This window comes from Hyperolius riggenbachi, chromosome 6 (genome assembly GCF_040937935.1).
Source record: "Hyperolius riggenbachi isolate aHypRig1 chromosome 6, aHypRig1.pri, whole genome shotgun sequence".
NCBI lineage: Eukaryota > Metazoa > Chordata > Amphibia > Anura > Hyperoliidae > Hyperolius > Hyperolius riggenbachi.
Window position 1 is genome coordinate 264632874 of NC_090651.1, and position 21372 is coordinate 264654245.

At 46.9% G+C, this 21372-nt stretch overlaps 1 protein-coding gene across 9 annotated transcripts in view; it reads left to right on the top strand.

Moving 5' to 3' along the window:
- Positions 1 to 21372, top strand: part of TTC12 (tetratricopeptide repeat domain 12) — a 308494-nt gene that overhangs the window by 19242 nt on the left and 267880 nt on the right. For all 9 annotated transcript variants that reach the window (XR_011022127.1, XR_011022128.1, XM_068240772.1 and 6 more), the window contains exons 3-4: positions 2568 to 2740; positions 3927 to 3954. Coding sequence is in view for 7 of the 9 variants with exons in the window: in XM_068240772.1 (XP_068096873.1) it covers positions 2568 to 2740; positions 3927 to 3954 (201 nt within the window). In the remaining 2 variants the exon portion in view is untranslated. The remainder of the gene's footprint in view (positions 1 to 2567; positions 2741 to 3926; positions 3955 to 21372) is intronic.

Consider the following 21372-nt stretch of genomic DNA (forward strand, 5'->3'; position numbering starts at 1 on the left):
ATGAGGATTTGTCTTCATAGGACCCATACCGCTATATGCTTCATTTTGTTAGCGGGGTTTTTTCTATATTTGATAAACATAGATTGTGAACCTTTTTGATATTTGAATGAATTAAAGTGATATATGCCTAGACTCAGGGCTCCCAATTTCCTTTCCTTTGTATACTATTGTGCTAATAATTGGTGAGACGATTATATTTATAAACACATAGGTAGATATCCCGTTTTTGTTGTTTAATTGGAATCTCCTGCCTGTGTGCCTGCTCCCCATGTGCTGTCTCTCTTCCCCCTTGTGTCTCCTGCCCCCCCCCCCCCCTTGGGTGTGTATCAGCAGCTGCTTACCTAATCCGCCATGCCTGGGGGATTACAGACCTCCGTCTTCTCCATGCGGCTTCTTCTAGTGACGGACTTCTACTGATCATGTCATCATTAGAAGCCTATCACTAGAATCAACTGCACGGAGAAGACTGAGATCTGCAATCTCCGCAGGCATGTTGGAATCAGGTAAGCAGCTGCCGCTACACACCTGAGGGAGGCCAGGAGACACAAGGAGGAGGGGAGATGGTATGCAGGTGGGGGAGGGGAGGGGGGCAGCAGACACACTGCGGGTCAGAAGAGGAGACATGGAGGACACGGGAGGCACAGGAGGACACACATGGAGGACACAGGAGGAGACATGGGGGCACGGGAGGAGACATGGGGCACACTGGAGGACACATGGGGTATGGGAGATACAGGAGAAGAGAGACAGAACACATGGGGGATACAGAAGGACATATGGGGGACACAGGAGGACACCATTTGGAGTGGAACATGTTCAAGACACTCCATGAATGCACCAGGTTTAGTATATATTTTTTTCCCTGGTTTTTACCCTGTACACCTAGGTGGGTCTTATATTGCGGAGCGTCTTATATGGTGGAAAATACTGTATTTTACATTGTAAATGTTCTTTCTTCAGTGTTATTCTATGAAAACATTTAATAAAATATTTACAAAAATGTGAGAGGTGTACTCACTTTTGTGAGATACTGTATACTCACTCCTTCATATGATTTTTTTTGTTCCATACCATTCTAAGGTTACATAATTTGTCTCCTTTAATAGTAAACTGTATTGAGTGTTACTGATCTACTGATCTGGAACTATGGAACTTACAGCATTACATCTAAACTTTGCATGTACAATAACATCTGTTCATAACGTACCTGCCTTTTTACACTGTATGTTCCAATGAAACTGGCATGTAGTGGCCCCTACAGTGCTGCCTTATTGGTTACTGATTCTCTAAACCTGTTCAATGGCAATCCTATAGTGATGAAATTCAATTCAAATTTTGGGATTGGTGGCAAAAGTCCCAAAGACAGGAAATGAAGACAAGTTTAGCCAACAACAACTCAAACACCAATAGGCTTGGAAGAACAAAGAGAAATCGAGAGCCCGATATGGTGTAGTATTGTTAAGTTGGTTGTGGTTAAAAGCAAAATATTTAGATATACTCACAAACATGGGTTACCCATAGGCAACCACTTCAAGTGCAGGTGGGGAGTATTAGAAACTGACCCCACTCAGGTTTTTAAGATGTCGCTCTCTGTAGATAGGAAACGGGGTAGCACCCCTCCACCGAGGGTGGACTCAAGATTTCAGCAAGGCTTGGTGTACAGAGGCACCAGAGTAGAATAAAAACGTTTAAAAACCGTCTAAAAGAGGGGGATGTTCAGGTGGACTTACCTCCCTCAAAAATATAAAACTCAATTGAGTCACAATATATCAATACAAAAATATTTTATTGAACTCCACTTACTGCAACGCGTTTCGCAGGTGTGGTCCTGCTTCATCAGGCAAACAGGAGTATAACTCAATGGGTCTAGATGCAGAAGTGAGCGCCTCTGTCAACATGATCTCAGTTACCTCTTAGTGTGTGTGTGGCTGCCCGGCCCCCCGCGCTCACTCACGCATTCCGCAATGTTTCTTCTCCAGAGGTCAGAGACTCGGGTAATTCAGATAATTTGTATGCGCTTTTTGGTCAGTTGCTTTCAGATTACTTATATGGAGCAGAGGACAAGCTATTTTGATCAGGTGTTTATATTGTTTACAGATTTTCTTGCATTGGAGTTGTTTCTTAGTGCTTATTAAGGCATATTCAACTGCGTGTCTGTATTTCACTGTGACACCTATTGACTTTGCACATTGTATATCAGTACAGCTTGTTACCCATAACCCCCACATACTTATAGGTTTTTAATAGTTTTTTTACTATTGTGCATCATAGTTTGGCATCAGGCTGTGTTTGTTTAATATTGTTGTCCAACATGGATGTCTTTCTCCTCTATGATTGTACCATTTAAACACAGTTAGGGAGCCAAATATGGTCCACCACTAATCATTTTATAATAATATTGAAAAACACGACATGATATATAAATGTAAAAATATTTAGAAAGTTGCTAATACTACGGTTAATACTATACTGTACATTATTTGATTAGCAGTTGTGACTGTTAAATAGTTTGTAGGTTTGAGGAAAGTCATTGACTTTATATGTTGTGTTTATCCTCATTTTTACAGCTGAGATCATACAAGGGTTAAACTCTGAAGATGCATCTTCTCAAGAAAATGCCATCTCAAGGGCAGATGAGATGCTTGCTATGCTGAAGAACACTGAAGATGAAGATGGCACTAGAACCAAAACCAACAGAACTCTTATTAACACGTCTCCAAGCAGTTCATCACCCCAGCCTGTACGCTTTTTATGTTACTCTGTCGTTTTCCTGTTTCTATAAATTGATTGTTTGTAATAACTGGATCAGAAACAAACCATTATGAGTGTTTTTATATTTTGCTCATTTTTATGAGCAGATAATAGAGGATATGTTGTTTAAAGTTCCTGCTGTATTCAGGAGGGAAGCACACAACTTTCTCTTGTTTGTTTTCTCACTAATTACTTAATTACAAGTCTACCTGCAGACAGAAATTATATCAGTTTGCTTCAGTGCGGTATAAATATGCATTTGAATGACATCAGTCTTATAGGTTTTCACATTAGTTTTTTTTCTTTTTTCATCTGTGTTTAATGTTTGAAAGCAAAAATGTAATTTTAAGTATAATCCCACTTTAGTGATTGATGCTCAGTCATTAGGGTTACACTGAAGTGACCAAGTGTAATGTCAGTAGTGAAGGAAAGATGAGGTAGAGCAGGCGTGAGCAGCTTCAGTGGCCAGGTAACTACGAGAACAGTGTGCTCAGAGCCGGGACAAGGTCCTCCAGCACCCAAGGCTGAAACACCAAAGTGCGCCCCTCCATCCCTGCCACCCCAGCCGTCACACACTGATTGCTATTAGACTAAGAGGCGCCACAGGGCCCACAACCTCCCCAACACCTTAATATCTAGTTACATGGCTTGCAGTCACTGCCATGTATCCCCTTTTCTTATTTCTTTCTGCTTCAAACACAATTAGGAATGACAGCTGAATAAATTCTGCGTCCCCTCCTACACTGCGCCCTGAGGCTGGAGCCTCTCCAGCCTATGCCTCGGCCCGGCCCTGAGTGTGCTCGTTCATCGCTTGTTTAGCAATCTGGTTAGCTGGATCAGTAAATGGCATAGAAGGGCAGCTGTACACATGCTAGATTCTTGGCTGAAAATCATGTGATACTTAACATGAGGGTTTTTTATGTTTATTCCCCAACACGGTCACTTCTACTGTTTATCTGACTGGCCTGACGTGACCCTGAAAAGAGATGTGCTGTAATATGTAATTGTCATGGATAACACTTTAGAAGGATAGTAACACATCAGAGAACAATAATTGTATTTTTTTTCTTTCTTATGTTCTGTTGTGTGATGTTTCACTCATTTTAATCTTTTTTTTTTTCTTTTCCTTTTTTTGGTTTTCGTTCTTTTCTTCCTTTTTATTTTCGTTGGCTTAGATGAAAAAGAACTCTGAAATGGGTCAAGGTAAGAATACCCAACCTTGCAGAAAATTGAACTAAATTATAACTGCTTTACAGAGAAATCATGAGAAACATTGCAGCAGGATCATTATTATATGGATTAAATGTAATTAGTAACATTGTAATGTAAGTACTTTTCACACCATGCTGAGGAAAGAGGAGTGTTTGGGCATCAAACCAGCAATCCAGTGTTGTAAGAGCTGTCAGCTGCTACAGAAACAACATAATAAACTACCCAATGAGCCATAGAAAGTGGCGTATGAACAACATCTACAACTGTAATGCCTAGTATACACCATACAATTTTCTGTTAGATTTTTCTGTTAGATTTTATGCTAGATTGTTTTCTGTAAAGTATTGGTAGAGAATGGTCATTATCTCTGGTGCATTGTCTTCTGGTTATCTCCTGCTGAGTAGAACAATGCCAAATTGCTAGGCAGATAGATGGTTAGATAGATAATTTCCAACATGTTGGAAATTATCTATCTGGCAGGTAAATCTAAAGGAACCCATACACCTAACGATTTTCACGCCGATATACAGCAGATTCGATCACTGTGAACAAATCTGCTGTGAAATTGTTGCACAAACGCTGACCGAACGATCAATTTCCACCTGAAATCGATCGTTCCCGTCGATCCGCCCGTGCGGAAGATTTCGCTCGATAGCCGGTGGGTCGGGAGTGCGTCGATAGCGGCATTCGAATGGCAGACGACCGACACTAGCGGCAATACATTACCTGCTCCGCCGGCGCGTGTCCCTGCTGTCACCGCTGGGTTCTGGCAGGCTTCTCTACTTCCTGTCCCGACAGGAAGTTTAAACAGTAGAGCGCCCTCTACTGTTTAAACTTCCCCCGGCAGCAAGTAAAGTGAAGCTGGGGCCCAGAGCGGAGAAGAGACAGCGGAGACCAGGGGACTCGCGCCGGCCGGATGTGTATGCGGGGATAGGGGTGGTTGGGGGGGGGGGGGGGGGCAGCTCCACAGATTGTGAATCGGATCCATAGTGAAATCGATTCACAATCTGTTTGCAGTAAAGGCAGCAATACGATCCCTCTCTGATCAGATTCGATCAGAGAGGGATCTATCTGTTGGTCGATCTGATGGCAAATCGACCATAATTGTTAGATTAGCAGCAGATAGATCATCAGATAGATCTCTGATCTATCTGATGTGTTTAGGAACATTTTTTACTAGGAACAGATTTCCAATAGATTTTAGTATGAAATCTATTGAAAATCGATCTGATGGCATTTTTTTGCCATGAGATTTCCATTAGGTCCAATGCAAAATGATAAGCAATCTCAACAAATCGACCTAGATTTTCCAGCATGTCAGATCGATTGAAATCGATCGAAATCGGCCGCAAATCGATCGATAGGTCAATCAATGGGCTGCTAATCGGCTTAGTGTATGGGCCCCTTAAGGCTCGGTTTACACTGAATCAGTTGGTATCCATTTTTTTTCTTCTCCATAGCAGAGCATTGTGAAAAAGATTTCAGTTAAAACGCGTTAAAGGGGCACTATGGCGAAAAATTGTCAAATTTAAGATATGTGAAAACAGACACATAAGTACGTTTTTTCCAGAGTAAAATAAGCCATAAATTACTTTTCTCTTATGTTGATGTCACTTACAGTAGACAGTAGAAATCTGACAGAAGCGACAGGTTTTGGACTAGTCCATGTCTTCATGGGGGATTCTCAGGGATTTATTTATTTTCAAAAGCACTTAGTGAACGGCAGTTGCTCTGTCCAAGTGCCGAAAAACTGTGTAGCGAGTAGGGAAGCTGGCCAGCATCATTATTTAAATCCTTTTTAGGGAATATCTTTATAAAGAATAAAAGCCTTGTATATCTGTGTAAAAAGAATAGGCAGACATATGCTTGTCATCTGTCTACCAATGAGGTGTGTGGGCTCTATTTGTGTTGAAACCACTTATTGTTACATGGCTGAGATCCAACCTTCTCCTGGTCCTAAAGAAACTGCATGCAACAGCCAAGTAGGTAGGAAGTCCTTGGTTCAAAGAACCACTACATTTCCCAGGGTCCAGCCCTGTTCCTCAGGGCATAAATAAATGTGTACTCACACTGTACTTTTATTCATACACTGACACAGGGAGCTTGGATTTCAAGAAATGCTTTGGCTCTGTGCAGTAAAGATTACAGCTTGATTAATCGGATTACAATTTGTTTGCAACGTCTTCATACCTACCTGTCCAGCCTGCAGAGTTTTTATTATGGGACCAGGAGACAATATGATCCATGGTAATTAGCAGTGTCAGTCTTGTGCTCTGGGGTACTGCAGTTAGGTAGCTTTCCATGAAACAAGCACAAATGCTGTAGTTTACCTCATGTGTGGCTCCCAGCTAAACTGATCGCGTGAGAGATTAAAATCAGAGAATCACTGCCTATCTTATTTACTCAGATACAGGGTCCTGGCACGCCAGAGAGCTTGCATTAAAATCACAGTAAAATACATTTTTCAAACAATCTTATTTGCAGCTATTTTGACGAGATTTTAATGCAAGTAAGCAAAAACAACCCACAAAATGCTCTCCGGTGTGCCAGGGCCCTCATAGGTAGGAGTGCCCTCTCTTCTCTTTTCAGCATTGCAGGATAATGGTAGACCGTGTTCACAGTCATTTTATTTTTCTCCAGGCCTATTTTACAAAGGTTCTCAATGGCTATAGATTGTTGGAGAACATATGTGTTCCTGAAAGCCTGGCATGAATTTATGAAAATGATTCTTTTAGCTGGGATATTTGCAACCCTCACAGGGTCACATCAGACTACAGCAACAAGTGTTAACTAATAAGCTGCTGTGTGTTGCCGTATTTAGGCTTTTATGGATTTATTACAAAAAAAGCTGCAGGCATGTGCACACATGACTGTAATAGAACAGTTACCAGGATAAGAGAATCACTCATGTTCTCCATTGGTCTCCATCACTAGAGAACATTTGTAACTTAGGCCTTCTAACTTTAAAATAAGTCTCCTCAAAGCTTTTTTTTTTGCAACACCGCTTGATCTTTTTTTTTGGGGAAAATTAAATTATAAATTGTAACGATCGGTGGGCGCAGAGAGTATCTGATTACCGGTGATCTGCAGTATCACCGGAAATACAGATATATACCAGATTATAAGTGAACTGCAGTCTCACCGATAATCCGATATACAAACTAACCTCTGATCACCTGAATAGAGTGTAGTGTTTGGTGTAACTGTAACACTAAGAGGACAAGGCCTCAATGCAGTAAGGAGTACTGCACAGATTCCTTCCGCAGACCTGAGCTCTCCAAGACGGGAGGAGTCAGACTGACAGTAGGAAGGGATATCTGAAAGTGACCCTCAGGAGGAAGGATCGCTAACAGAGCGAGGAACCGCCTCTAACGGTAAGGTCGGTTCTCGAGGTCGGACAAGCCAGGTCGTACACACACGGACAGATAAAGTACAGGATCAGGAGGCAAAGGCAGAGTCAAAGTACAGGCAGGGTTCAGCAACGGGGTATCAGAAATATCGGGGTACAAAATCAGGAGGCAGAAGCTGAGTCAAAGTACGAGCCGGGGTTCGGCAACAGAGTATCAGAAATATCGAGGTGCAAGATCAGAGTTCAGGAGGATAGTCAAGGCAGGCAAAAGTCATAACAGATAATCACAATCAAACTAGTACTTTAGCTATCAACAGAATCTAGCTTAGTGTAGGATTACAGCTCCAGCTGGTCCCGGCACACTAACGGATCTAACTACGGATCTGGGTGCTCCCACATATGTGAACGCAACGCCAGACAAGGAGCAAGTGAACAACCAGCAGTATATATACTCTAGGACCTTTCCAGGACCTCCCTAATTGCTGGTCCAATGGGAGCAGTGGAATTTGTCAGCTGACCCAGCTGGTCAGCCGACACCCTTCTAACTGCTATTTAAATTCTGCCTCAGTGCTCGCGCGCGTGTAAGTCTGAATTTTGGTGGACTATCAGTCCCAGCCACACCAGTATTGTTTTGCAATGTATCTAATGCGGGGGTCGCCTCTGATGTGAATTCCGGCGTTACCAATGCGGATTCCGCCGCACTGCCCATGCGGCATGCGGCGTTTTTTCCGCGTTGTGACGCCATGCTGGACGCGGAAACAGCTGCCTCACCTCGAGAGACGGCGGCTTTTCCGCGTTTCCTCACAGTACCCCCCTCCCGAGGAGTGGACTCCGGACAACTCCCACCAGGTTTCTCGGGATGTACAGCATGAAATTCCTTCACTAACTCGTCCGCATGCATGCGGTTCCTAGGTACCCATTGCCTCTCCTCAATCCCGTACCCCTTCCAATGTACGAGGTACTGTACCGAGTTCTGTACAGTACGTGAATCTATGATCTTCTCCACTTCGTACTCGGGTTGGGCATCCACCAACACGGGAGGAGGAGGAGTGGGACCCACCTGGACTGCTGGTTTAAGAAGGGATACGTGGAAAGACCTCACCCCCCGCATGCTGGTGGGAAGGTCAATGGAATAAGTAACATTATTAATCTTCTTGGTCACGGAAAATGGGCCCACAAACCTGGGACCCAGTTTGGCAGATGGCTGCTTCAGGGTCAAGTGACGTGTGGACACCCAGACTAGATCCCCTGGCCGAAACTTCCATTCCACGGACCGTCTCTTATCTGCTTGACCCTTCTGACTCTGGAACGCCTTCTGTAAATTCCCCTTAACAATTCCCCAATTGTCCCTGAGTAATCTCTGCCAATCTTCCAGTGCTGGAAATGGAGACGAGACAACTGGAAAAGGGGAAAATTTGGGTGACCTCCCTGTTACAATCTGAAATGGGGAAAACCCAGACGAGGAATTCTTTAAATTATTTTGAGCGAATTCCGCGAAGGGCAAAAATTTCACCCAGTCACTCTGCGCCTCAGCAACGTAGCATCTCAGGAATTGCTCCAGGGATTGGTTAATGCGTTCTGTCTGCCCATTGGTCTGTGGGTGGTAGCCTGACGAGAAAGACAATTTCATGCCCATTTGGTGGCAAAATGCCCTCCAGAATCCAGACACAAACTGGACTCCCCTATCAGACACGATGTCTTCCGGAATGCCATGCAGCCGGAAGATGTGAATGATAAACAATTCAGCCAGTTCTTGAGCCGAGGGGAGTCCTTTCAGGGGCACAAAATGGGCCATTTTGCTAAACCGATCGACTACCACCCAAATGACCGACATGCCTTCAGACCTGGGCAATTCCCCCACAAAATCCATGGACAAGTGGGTCCATGGCTCACTCGGGGTGGGCAAAGGCTGCAACCTTCCTACAGGTGCCAGCCGGGAGGGCTTACTCTGGGCGCACACCGCACACTCCCTAACATACTCCTTGCAATCTGTTGCCAAGGAAGGCCACCAAGCACACCTGGTAATCAGATCCTGCGTTCTGGCAGCTCCAGGATGACCAGCATTCTTATGGGCGTGAAAGAGTTGCAGAACCTGTAACCGGAATGGTAGTGGTATGAACAAGACCCCTTCGGGTTTCCCTTCAGGAACCTCCTGCTGAAAGAGACCCAAGATCTCTGTCCACTCTTCCCAAGACTCCGTGGCGGCTAACACCAGTTTCTGCGTAATGATGGATTCAGGAGTGGGGGGCTGTGCTGTCTCAGGTTCGAAACACCTGGAGAGGGCATCTGCCTTGATGTTTTTGCTACCTGGAGTGTATGTGATTATAAACCTGAATCTCGTAAAAAACAAGGACCACCGGGCCTGACGGGGACTAAGCCTCTTAGCCCCCTCGATGTACTCCAAGTTCTTGTGGTCGGTGTAAACAGTGATCATGTGCTCTGCCCCCTCCAACCAGTGGCGCCACTCCTCAAATGCCAATTTAATGGCCAGGAGCTCTCTGTTGCCTATATCGTAGTTTCTCTCCGCCGGAGAGAACCTACGGGAAAAGTACGCACAGGGATGTAGTCTTCCCTGTAACCCTGATCGCTGAGACAGCACAGCCCCTACCCCGACCTCCGAGGCATCGACCTCAACAATGAACGGATAAGCGGTGTCGACATGTCTCAGGATTGGTGCGGAACAAAACAATTTTTTCAGACTAGAAAATGCATTCTGAGCCTCCGGAGACCAGTGGGTAGTATCTGCCCCCTTTTTTGTAAGACTGGTAAGGGGTGCAATGATTGTGGAGTACCCTTTTATAAACCTCCTATAATAATTTGCAAAACCCAGGAATCTCTGGAGGGCTTTCAGACCCACAGGTTGCGGCCATTCTAGGACAGCTGTGACTTTAGCAGGGTCCATTGACAGACCTGAGGTAGAAATCACATACCCCAGAAACGTGACGGATGTCACCTCAAAAATACACTTTTCTAACTTGGCATAGAGTCTATTCTGTCTTAATTTGTTTAGGACAAATTTCACATGGACCCTGTGTTCGGGGAGGTTATTGGAATAAATTAATATATCATCGAGATATACCAGTACGAATTTACCCAATACCTCCCGGAATACCTCATTGATTAGTTCCTGGAAGACGGCGGGCGCATTGCACAACCCGAAGGGCATCACCAAGTATTCGTAATGCCCGTCGGGTGTGTTAAAGGCCGTCTTCCATTCATCGCCCCTTCTAATGCGGATTAGGTTGTATGCCCCCCTCAGATCTAACTTAGAAAAGATCTTTGCAGTAGTGACCTGCGTGAATAAGTCGTCTATCAATGGTAACGGATAGCGATTTTTCACCGTGATTTTATTGAGACCTCGGTAGTCGATACAAGGTCGAAGACCCCCGTCTTTTTTCTTAACGAAAAAGAAACCGGCCCCAGCAGGTGACCGAGAGGGCCGAATAAACCCCTTGGCCAGGTTGTCACGAATGTAATCCTGCATGGCCAACTTCTCGGGACCGGACAAGTTACACAGGTGACCCCTAGGGGGCATACAACCAGCACGGAGATCAATGGGGCAATCGAACGGGCGATGAGGAGGTAATTGATCAGCAGACTTGGGACAAAAGACATCAGAAAAATCGGAATACACCTCGGGAACACCCTCCACGTACACCTTGGTCTGACCCAATGTCACCTTTCCTAGACACTGTTGGTGACAACGATCAGACCATCTGGTTACCTGACCCGTGGCCCAGTCGATTTGTGGAGAGTGGGCCTGTAACCAAGGCATGCCTAAGATAATAGTGGAGGTTGACATGTTCAAAACGAAAAACTGTAGCTGTTCCCCATGCAATACCCCTATCGTAACCCTCACCTGCGGAGTCTGAGACAGGGGACAATCCCGTTGCAGCGGGGAATCGTCTACTGCCGTGACCTGAATGGGGGGACTTACTGGAGTGAGAGGAATACCCAACTCCCGAGCAAATTCAAGGTTCATAAAATTGGCCGCTGAGCCAGAGTCAATAAAAGCTTCAGTGTCCACAGACTTATCATCCCACGTAATAGTACAGGGGAGAAGTAACTTCTTCTCTTTTTGGGGTGAGAATGAAGTGCCTAGGGTGTCACCCCCCCACTACTCCTAGGCAGACCCGTTTCCCGACTTGTTAGGGCAGTTTCGCACCCTGTGCCCTGCTTCTGCACAATACAGGCACAGTTGTTCTGTTATTCTCCGCCTACGTTCCACCTGGGTCAATCTTGATCGACCAATTTGCATGGGTTCGGGTGGTGGTGAGGCTGGAGAGGGTGACACCGGTGGAGATGCCGTTACTGCGGGTGTACCAGAAGGTGCCACTTACGAAGTCACCCTGACCCGGTGACTGCCCCTAGTCTGCCTCTGATGGCGTAGTCGACGATCGACTCTGATGGCCGATGATATGGCCTCATCGACTGTTGCGGGCTCGGGTAAGGTTAGCATCAAATCAGAGACCTCCTCCGACAACCCAGATAGAAAATAATCCATCAGAGCAAAATTGTCGAATTTGGCGGTAACAGACCACCTACGAAATTCTGCTGCGTAATCCTCGACCGACCCTCTGCCTTGCGCAAAAGTTTGAGCTTCCGCTCTGAAGTTGCCGCAAGGTCAGGGTCGCCGTATATTACGGCCATAGCCTTAAAAAATTCCTCGACTGAGGTCAGAGCTAAATTAGTGGGGGACAGGTTGTATGCCCAAGACTGGGAATCACCAGTTAACAGTGTTTTAATGAAAATGACCCGTTGGGTCTCAGTCCCCGAGGATCGGGGTCTTAACTCGAAGTATGACAACACTCTACTCTTGAAATTCCGGAAGTCAGACTTGTGGCCGGAAAATTTATCAGGTACAGGCATACGTATGTCATCACTAGGAGGGGATCGCACTGAATCAACTGACGTCTGGAGGGTTTGCACAGAGCCTGAAAGGGCATCAATCAAAGCTTTGTGCTGGCCCAGTGCTTGATGGAGGTTATCCACCGAAGTGGCAAGCATACCCAGACGACCAGTGTTTGCGTCCATTTTGTTTTTTGGTCTGGCGTTCTGTAACGATCGGTGGGCGCAGAGAGTATCTGATTACCGGTGATCTGCAGTATCACCGGAAATACAGATATATACCAGATTATAAGTGAACTGCAGTCTCACCGATAATCCGATATACAAACTAACCTCTGATCACCTGAATAGAGTGTAGTGTTTGGTGTAACTGTAACACTAAGAGGACAAGGCCTCAATGCAGTAAGGAGTACTGCACAGATTCCTTCCGCAGACCTGAGCTCTCCAAGACGGGAGGAGTCAGACTGACAGTAGGAAGGGATATCTGAAAGTGACCCTCAGGAGGAAGGATCGCTAACAGAGCGAGGAACCGCCTCTAACGGTAAGGTCGGTTCTCGAGGTCGGACAAGCCAGGTCGTACACACACGGACAGATAAAGTACAGGATCAGGAGGCAAAGGCAGAGTCAAAGTACAGGCAGGGTTCAGCAACGGGGTATCAGAAATATCGGGGTACAAAATCAGGAGGCAGAAGCAGAGTCAAAGTACGAGCCGGGGTTCGGCAACAGAGTATCAGAAATATCGAGGTGCAAGATCAGAGTTCAGGAGGATAGTCAAGGCAGGCAAAAGTCATAACAGATAATCACAATCAAACTAGTACTTTAGCTATCAACAGAATCTAGCTTAGTGTAGGATTACAGCTCCAGCTGGTCCCGGCACACTAACGGATCTAACTATGGATCTGGGTGCTCCCACATATGTGAACGCAACGCCAGAGAAGGAGCAAGTGAACAACCAGCAGTATATATACTCTAGGACCTTTCCAGGACCTCCCTAATTGCTGGTCCAATGGGAGCAGTGGAATTTGTCAGCTGACCCAGCTGGTCAGCCGACACCCTTCTAACTGCTATTTAAATTCTGCCTCAGTGCTCGCGCGCGTGTAAGTCTGAATTTTGGTGGACTATCAGTCCCAGCCACACCAGTATTGTTTTGCAATGTATCTAATGCGGGGGTCGCCTCTGATGTGGATTCCGCCGTTACCAATGCGGATTCCGCCGCACTGCCCATGCGGCGTTTTTTCCGCGTTGTGACGCCATGCTGGACGCGGAAACAGCTGCCTCACCTCGAGAGACGGCGGCTTTTCCGCGTTTCCTCACATAAATATAATAATTACCTATGAGATTCCCCTTTTTGTACTCCAGGTTCAGTAATAGTGTGCATGTGTTGGTGATTTGAGAAAGCATTTTTTTTTCTTCCATGAGAAATTTAAAGGATACCTGAGCTATAGATATATGGAGGATGCCACTTTTTTTTTTCTTTTTTAACAATACCAATTGCAGGGCAGTCCTGCATTAGTAGCGGCTGAATCACACACCTCAAACAAGCATGCAGCTAATCTTGTCAGTTTTTTTTTGTCAGAAACCTGTGATCTGCATGCTTGTTCAGGGTCTATGGCTAAAAGTGTTAGAGGAACAGGATCAGCAGGATGCCAGACAACTGTATTGTTTAAAAGGAAATAAATATGGCAGCTTCCACATCCCTCTCAATTCAGGTTTCCCTTTAAGTTTACCTCGTTTTCCCAGTCACACTATTGCCTTATGTACAGTTGTATGATGGTCGCCTAAGAAGTCCCAACCAAACATTAGAAACATTGGGATGTATTCACTAGACTGCAGTAAGCAGAATAATGTGTGTACAGCATGATCAGTAGAGTATAGCAATTCCTTACATGCAATGAATTACATTGTATTAGTGTTCTCCCCAGGCTCTTTTAGCCGGGTGCTCCACCCGGCTAATTTTGGTGACCACCCGGCTGCCATCAGCTCACCTCTTCATCCTCCTCCTATGCTGTAGGTAGAGACCTGCATTCCCCCGTCGTGCCCCACTCAGCTACTTTTTCATGCCACCCAGCTGGAAAACATTTCTGGGGAGAACACAAATGTAAGATTGTATGCAGGTTATTTTGCTTACCACAGTTTAGTGGATGTACCCCATTTATTGGAATCAGACTGTAACGATCAGTGAGCACAGAGAGGATCTGATTACTGGTGATCTGCAGTATCACGGGGAATACAGATGTATACCAGATTATATGTGATCTGCAGTATCACCGATAATCCGATATACTAGCTAACCTCTGTTCACCTGAGTAGAGTGTAGTGTTTGGTGTAACAGTAACACAGAGGACTAAGCCTCAGTGCAGCAAGGAGTACTGCACAGATTCCTTCCGCAGACCTGAGCTCTCCAAGACGGGAGGAGTCAGACTGACAGTAGGAAGGCAGAACTGAAAGTGACACTCTGGAGGAGGTGTCACTGACAGGACGGGGAACCGCCTCCAACAGTGAGGTCGGTTCTCGAGGTCGGACAAGCCAGGTCGTACACACACGGACAGATAAGGTACAGTATCGTAAAGAAAAGGCGGAGTCAAGGTACAGGCAGGGTTCAGTAACAGGATATCATAAATATCGAGGTACAAGATCAGGAGGCAGAAACATAGTCTAAGGACGAGCCGGTGTTCGGCAACAGAGTATCAGAAATATCGAGGTACAGGATCAAAGTTTCAAGAGGATAGTCAGGCAGGCAAATAGGTCATAACAGATAATCACAATCAAACTAGTACTTTAGCTATCAAAAGAATCTAGCTAAGTGTAGGATTACAGCTCCAGCTGGTCCCGGCACACTTGCGGATCTGACTACGGATCTGGGTGCTTCCACGTATGTGATCGCAACGCCAGACAAAGAGCAAGTGAACAGCCAGCAGTATATATACTCAAGGACCTTTCCAGGACCTCCCTAATTGCTGGACCAATGAGAGTAGTGGAAATTGTCAGCTGACCCGCCTGGTCAGCTGACTCACTACTGGCTGCTATTTAAACTCAGCCTCTGTGCGCGCGTGTCACTCTGTAACTTGGTGGACTATCAGTCCCAGCCACACCAGTACTGTCTTGCAATGTATTTTGAGAACCGCTTGCGGGGGCCGCCTCCAATGCGGATTCCGCCGTTCTTGATGCGGATTCCGCTGTTCCCAATGCGGACTCCGCTGCTCTGCCTAAGCGGCATGCGGCGGTTTTTCCGCGTTGTGACGCCCTGCTGGACGCGGAAACAGCCGCCTCACTTTGAGAGACGACGGCTTTTCCGCGTTTCCTCACAGTACCCCCCCCCGAGAAGTGGACTCCGGACAACTCCCACCAGGTTTCTCGGGATGTAAGGCATGAAATTCCCTTCTTAATTCGTCTGCATGCATGCGCGTCCCCGGTACCCATTGCCTCTCCTCAATGCCGTACCCTTTCCAGTGTACGAGGTATTGTACCGAGTTTTGTACAGAGCGTGAATCTAAAATCTTCTCCACCTCATATTCGGGTTGGGCATCTACCAAGACAGGAGGAGGAGGAGTGGGACCCACCTGGACTGCTGGCTTAAGAAGGGACACGTGGAAGGACCTCACCCCCCGCATGCTAGAGGGAAGATCAACGGTGTAAGTAACATCATTGACTTTCTTGACAACCGGGAATGGACCCACAAACCTGGGACCAAGCCTATTCGAAGGCTGTCTTAGGGTCAAGTGACGTGTGGACACCCAGACCAAGTCTCCTGGTCGGAACTTCCACTCCAGCGACCGTCTCTTGTCAACTTGACCCTTCTGACTCAAAAAGGCCTTCTCCAGGTTACTTCTAACCGTCCCCCAAAGGTCCTTCAATGACCTTTGCCAGGCCTCCAGGGCTGGGAATGGAGTGGAGGCTATAGGTAATGGGGAAAATTTGGGTAATCTCCCCGTCACCACCTGAAAAGGAGAGAATCCGGAGGACGAGTTTTTTAAATTATTCTGGGCAAATTCTGCGAAGGGCAGGAATCTGACCCAATCGTCCTGCGCCTCTGCCACATAACACCTTAAAAAATGCTCTAAAGACTGATTTATTCTCTCAGTCTGGCCGTTGGTCTGTGGGTGATAGCCAGATGAAAAAGACAGCTTTATGCCCATGAGGTGGCAAAAAGCTTTCCAAAATCGTGAGACGAATTGGACTTCCCTGTCTGAAACTATGTCTTCGGGAATGCCGTGTAAACGGAAGACATGAGTGATAAACAACTCGGCCAATTCCTGAGCTGAGGGGAGTCCTTTCAAAGGCACAAAGTGGGCCATCTTACTAAAGCGGTCGACTATCACCCAAATGACCGCCATACCTTCAGACCTGGGAAGCTCGCCCACAAAATCCATGGACAGGTGGGTCCACGGCTCATTCGGGGTGCGCAAAGGCTGCAAAGTACCGACAGGTGCCAGCCGGGAGGGTTTACTCTTGGCACATATCAAACACTCTTTCACGTATTCCTTGCAATCTGCTGCCAAGGAAGGCCACCAGGCGCATCTGGCTACCAGATCCTGTGTTCTGGATGCCCCAGGATGCCCTGCATTCTTGTGCGCATGGAACATCTCAAGAACCTGAAGGCGAAAAGGCAGAGGAACGAACAGGACCCCTGCGGGCTTCCCTTCCGGGATGTCTTGCTGAAAGGGAGCCAACGTCTCCCTCCAATCCTCCCAAGTTCCAGTGGCTGCCAGTATTAATCTCAAGGGGAATAATGGTCTCTGGAATGGAGGGCTGTGCTGTCTCTGACTCAAAACATCTGGATAGAGCATCCGCCTTAACATTCTTGCTCCCTGGTGTGTACATAATAATGCAACTAAACCTGGAGAAGAACAACGACCATCGAGCCTGGCGCGGGCTCAACCTCTTAGCCCCCTCGATGTACTCTAGGTTTTTGTGATCGGTGTAAACCGTGATGGTATGCTCAGCTCCCTCTAACCAATGTCGCCATTCCTCGAAAGCCAATTTGATGGCCAAGAGCTCCCTGTTGCCAATATCGTAATTCCTCTCTGCAGGGGAGAACCTGCGAGAGAAATACGCACACGGGTGCATTCTACCCTACAAGCCTGACCGCTGAGACAGCACAGCCCCCACCCCAACCTCCGAGGCATCCACCTCCACAATGAACAGGAAAGAGGCATCCACATGTCTGAGGATGGGTGCTGAACAGAATAGGCCCTTCAGGGTGGCAAAAGCCTGTAAAGCCTCAGGAGACCAGTGGGTGGTATCTGCCCCCTTCTTAGTGAGACAGGTAAGGGGAGCAATGACCGTGGAGTACCCTTTTATAAACCGTCTATAGTAGTTGGCGAAGCCAAGAAAGCGCTGAAGGGATTTCAACCCAACCAGCTGTGGCCACTCCAGAACAGCGGAGACCTTGGCAGGATCCATAGACAGGCCCGTGGTGGAAATTATGTACCCCAAGAAAGCGACAGATGTTACTTCAAAGATGCACTTCTCAAGCTTTGCGTATAACGAGTTCTGCCTTAACTGATTCAACACAAACCTCACATGGTTTCTATGTTCAGCGAGGTTGTTGGAGAAGATAAGAATATCATCAAGATAAACTAGAACAAATTTCCCCAACACCTCCCGGAATACCTCGTTAATGAGTTCCTGGAAAACGGCCGGAGCATTACATAGCCCGAAGGGCATCACCAGGTACTCATAATGCCCGTCTGGTGTATTAAAGGCCGTCTTCCACTCATCGCCCCTTCTTATACGTATCAGATTGTACGCGCCCCGCAAATCTAGCTTAGAAAAGATCTTAGCATCAGTAATCTGAGTGAACAAATCATCTATCAGTGGCAACGGATAGCGATTTTTTTACAGTAATCTTGTTGAGACCGCGATAATCGATGCAGGGTCGCAGGCCTCCGTCTTTCTTTTTGACAAAAAAGAACCCTGCTCCAGCAGGTGACCGGGACGGGCGAATGAAACCCTTGGCCAAATTTTCATGGATGTACTCCTGCATGGCCAATTTTTCGGGCCCTGATAGATTGTACAAATGACCCCGGGGGGGTACACAACCTGAACGGAGATCAATGGGACAATCAAAAGGGCGATGTGGGGGCAATTTATCAGCTGCCTTGGGACAGAACACGTCGGAAAATTCAGAGTACTGATCTGGTACCCCTTCCACCTGAATTCTGGTTTGCCCCAAGGTCAACTTCCCCAAACACCGCTGAAAACAACGAGGTGACCAAGTGGTTAACTGACCCGTGGCCCAGTCTATTTGAGGTGAATGAAGTTGCAACCACGGCATGCCTAGGATAATAGTTGAGGTAGACATGTGCAATACAAAAAACGATAATTGTTCCCCATGCAGTACCCCTATGGTGACCTTCACCTCCGGGGTCTGTGACAGAGCACGATTCCGTTGCAGAGGGGAATCGTCTACTGCCGTGACCTGAATGGGGGGTGTCACAGGAGTGAGAGGAATACCCAACTCCTGAGCAAACTTAAAGTTCATAAAATTGGCCGCTGAGCCCGAATCAATGAAAGCCTCAGTGGCCACAGATTTCTTCTCCCATGTAATTGTACAGGGGAGAAGCAATTTCTTTTCTTTAAGGGGTGAAAATGGTGTGCCTAGGGTGTCACCCCCCACTACTCCTAGGCAAACTCGTTTCCCGACTTGTTCGGGCAGTTTCGCACCCTATGCCCTGCTTCTGCACAATACAAGCACAGCTGTTCCGTCATCCTCCGCCTTCGCTCCACCTGGGTCAATTTCGATCGACCAATCTGCATTGGTTCGGGTGGAGGCAAGGCCGGAGGGGATGAGACAAAGGGAGACGGTGTTACTAAGGGTGCAGCAGAGGGTGCCGCATAGGATGTCGCCCTTACACGGTGACTGCCTCGAATTTGCCTCTGATGGCGTAATCGACGGTCGACTCGGATGGCCGATGTGATGGCCTCATCGACTGTCCTGGGTTCGGGCAAAGTTAACATTAAATCGGAGACCTCCTCCGACAACCCAGACAAGAAGTAATCCATCAGGGCAAAATTATCAAATCTGGCAGTGACTGACCATCTGCGGAATTCTGCCGCGTAATCCTCGACTGAGCCTCTGCCTTGCCGCAAAAGTTTGAGCTTGCGCTCAGAGGTAGCCGCAAGGTCAGGGTCGTCGTATATCACGGCCATGGCCTTAAAAAATTCCTCTACCGAAGTTAGAGCAGTATCAGTGGGAGGCAGATTGTATGCCCAGGTCTGGGAGTCACCGGTTAACAATGTTTTAATAAATATGACCCGTTGGGTCTCAGTCCCCGAGGATCGGGGTCTCAGCTCGAAGTATGACAACACTCTACTCCTACAATTCCGGAAGTCAGACTTGTGGCCGGAAAATTTATCAGGCACAGGCATACGTATGTCATCACTAGGAGAGGATCGCACTGAATCAACTGACGTCTGAAGAGTTTGCACAGAGCCTTTTAGTGCATCAATTAAGGCTTTGTGCTGGCCCAGTGCTTGATGGATGGTATCCACCGAAGTGGCAAGCACAGTCAGAGGGTCAGCGCGTGCGTCCATCAGTATTGTGGTCTGGCGTTCTGTAACGATCAGTGAGCACAGAGAGGATCTGATTACCGGTGATCTGCAGTATCACGGGGTATACAGATGTATACCAGATTATATGTGATCTGCAGTATCCCCGATAATCCGATATACTAGCTAACATCTGTTCACCTGAGTAGAGTGTAGTGTTTGGTGTAACAGTAACACAGAGGACTAAGCCTCAGTGCAGCAAGGAGTACTGCACATATTCCTTCCGCAGACCTGAGCTCTCCAAGACAGGAGGAGTCAGACTGACAGTAGGAAGGCAGAACTGAAAGTGACACTCTGGAGGAGGTGTCACTGACAGGACGGGGAACCGCCTCCAACAGTGAGGTCGGTTCTCGAGGTCGGACAAGCCAGGTCGTACACACATGGACAGATAAGGTACAGTATCGTAAAGAAAAGGCGGAGTCAAGGTACAGGCAGGGTTCGGTAACAGGATATCAGAAATATCGAGGTACAAGATCAGGAGGCAGAAACAGAGTCTAAGGATGAGCCGGTGTTCGGCAACAGAGTATCAGAAATATCGAGGTACAGGATCAAAGTTTCAAGAGGATAGTCAGGCAGGCAAATAGGTCATAACAGATAATCACAATCAAACTAGTACTTTAGCTATCAAAAGAATCTAGCTAAGTGTAGGATTACAGCTCCAGCTGGTCCCGGCACACTTGCGGATCTGACTACGGATCTGGGTGCTTCCACGTATGTGATCGCAACGCCAGACAAAGAGCAAGTGAACAGCCAGCAGTATATATACTCAAGGACCTTTCCAGGACCTCCCTAATTGCTGGACCAATGAGAGTAGTGGACATTGTCAGCTGACCCGCCTGGTCAGCTGACTCACTACTGGCTGCTATTTAAACTCAGCCTCTGTGCGCGCACGCGTGTCACTCTGTAACTTGGTGGACTATCAGTCCCAGCCACACCAGTACTGTCTTGCAATGTATTTTGAGAACCGCTTGTGGGGGCCGCCTCCAATGCGGATTCCGCCGTTCTCGATGCGGATTCCGCTGTTCCCAATGCGGACTCCGACGCTCTGCCTAAGCGGCATGCGGCGGTTTTTCCGCGTTGTGACGCCCTGCTGGACGCGGAAACAGCCGCCTCACTTTGAGAGACGACGGCTTTTCCGCGTTTCCTCACACAGACATTTTCTTTGTAGGCATGCCATTTTATCCCTGAGATGCATACAGAAGATGTGCCCTGATTTATTGTGTGTCCTTTTATTTCCGTTCCAGTACAGTTTAGGAACAAGGCAGAAAATGTATAAATGGTCTGTTGTACTGACGTTTGCTGTTAGTTGTTCTACCAAGTGCACTTCCTTCTAGTTCAACATAGACTTTAGAAAGCTGCACACTGGCAATCGATGGCATTGTATACGGCCAGGGATTGCCATGTAGTGCATTGCTGAGCCCCCTTCAAAGGATACTCTAATGGGGATGCAGAATGCAGCACGCTTTTTTGCTGTGCTGCATCATAATATGCTGGGCGGGCACCATCCCCGTTAAGGGCAATGCTATTGATCACCATCTTAAATTTAGGCATAAGCCTTGGTACTAAATTTAGAATGACTGCTGCTTTCCAGTTTGAATCTTATGACAGGGCAGGGTATAAACCCTGCTTAATAAATAGATTTGAATTCTGCAGTATCAATG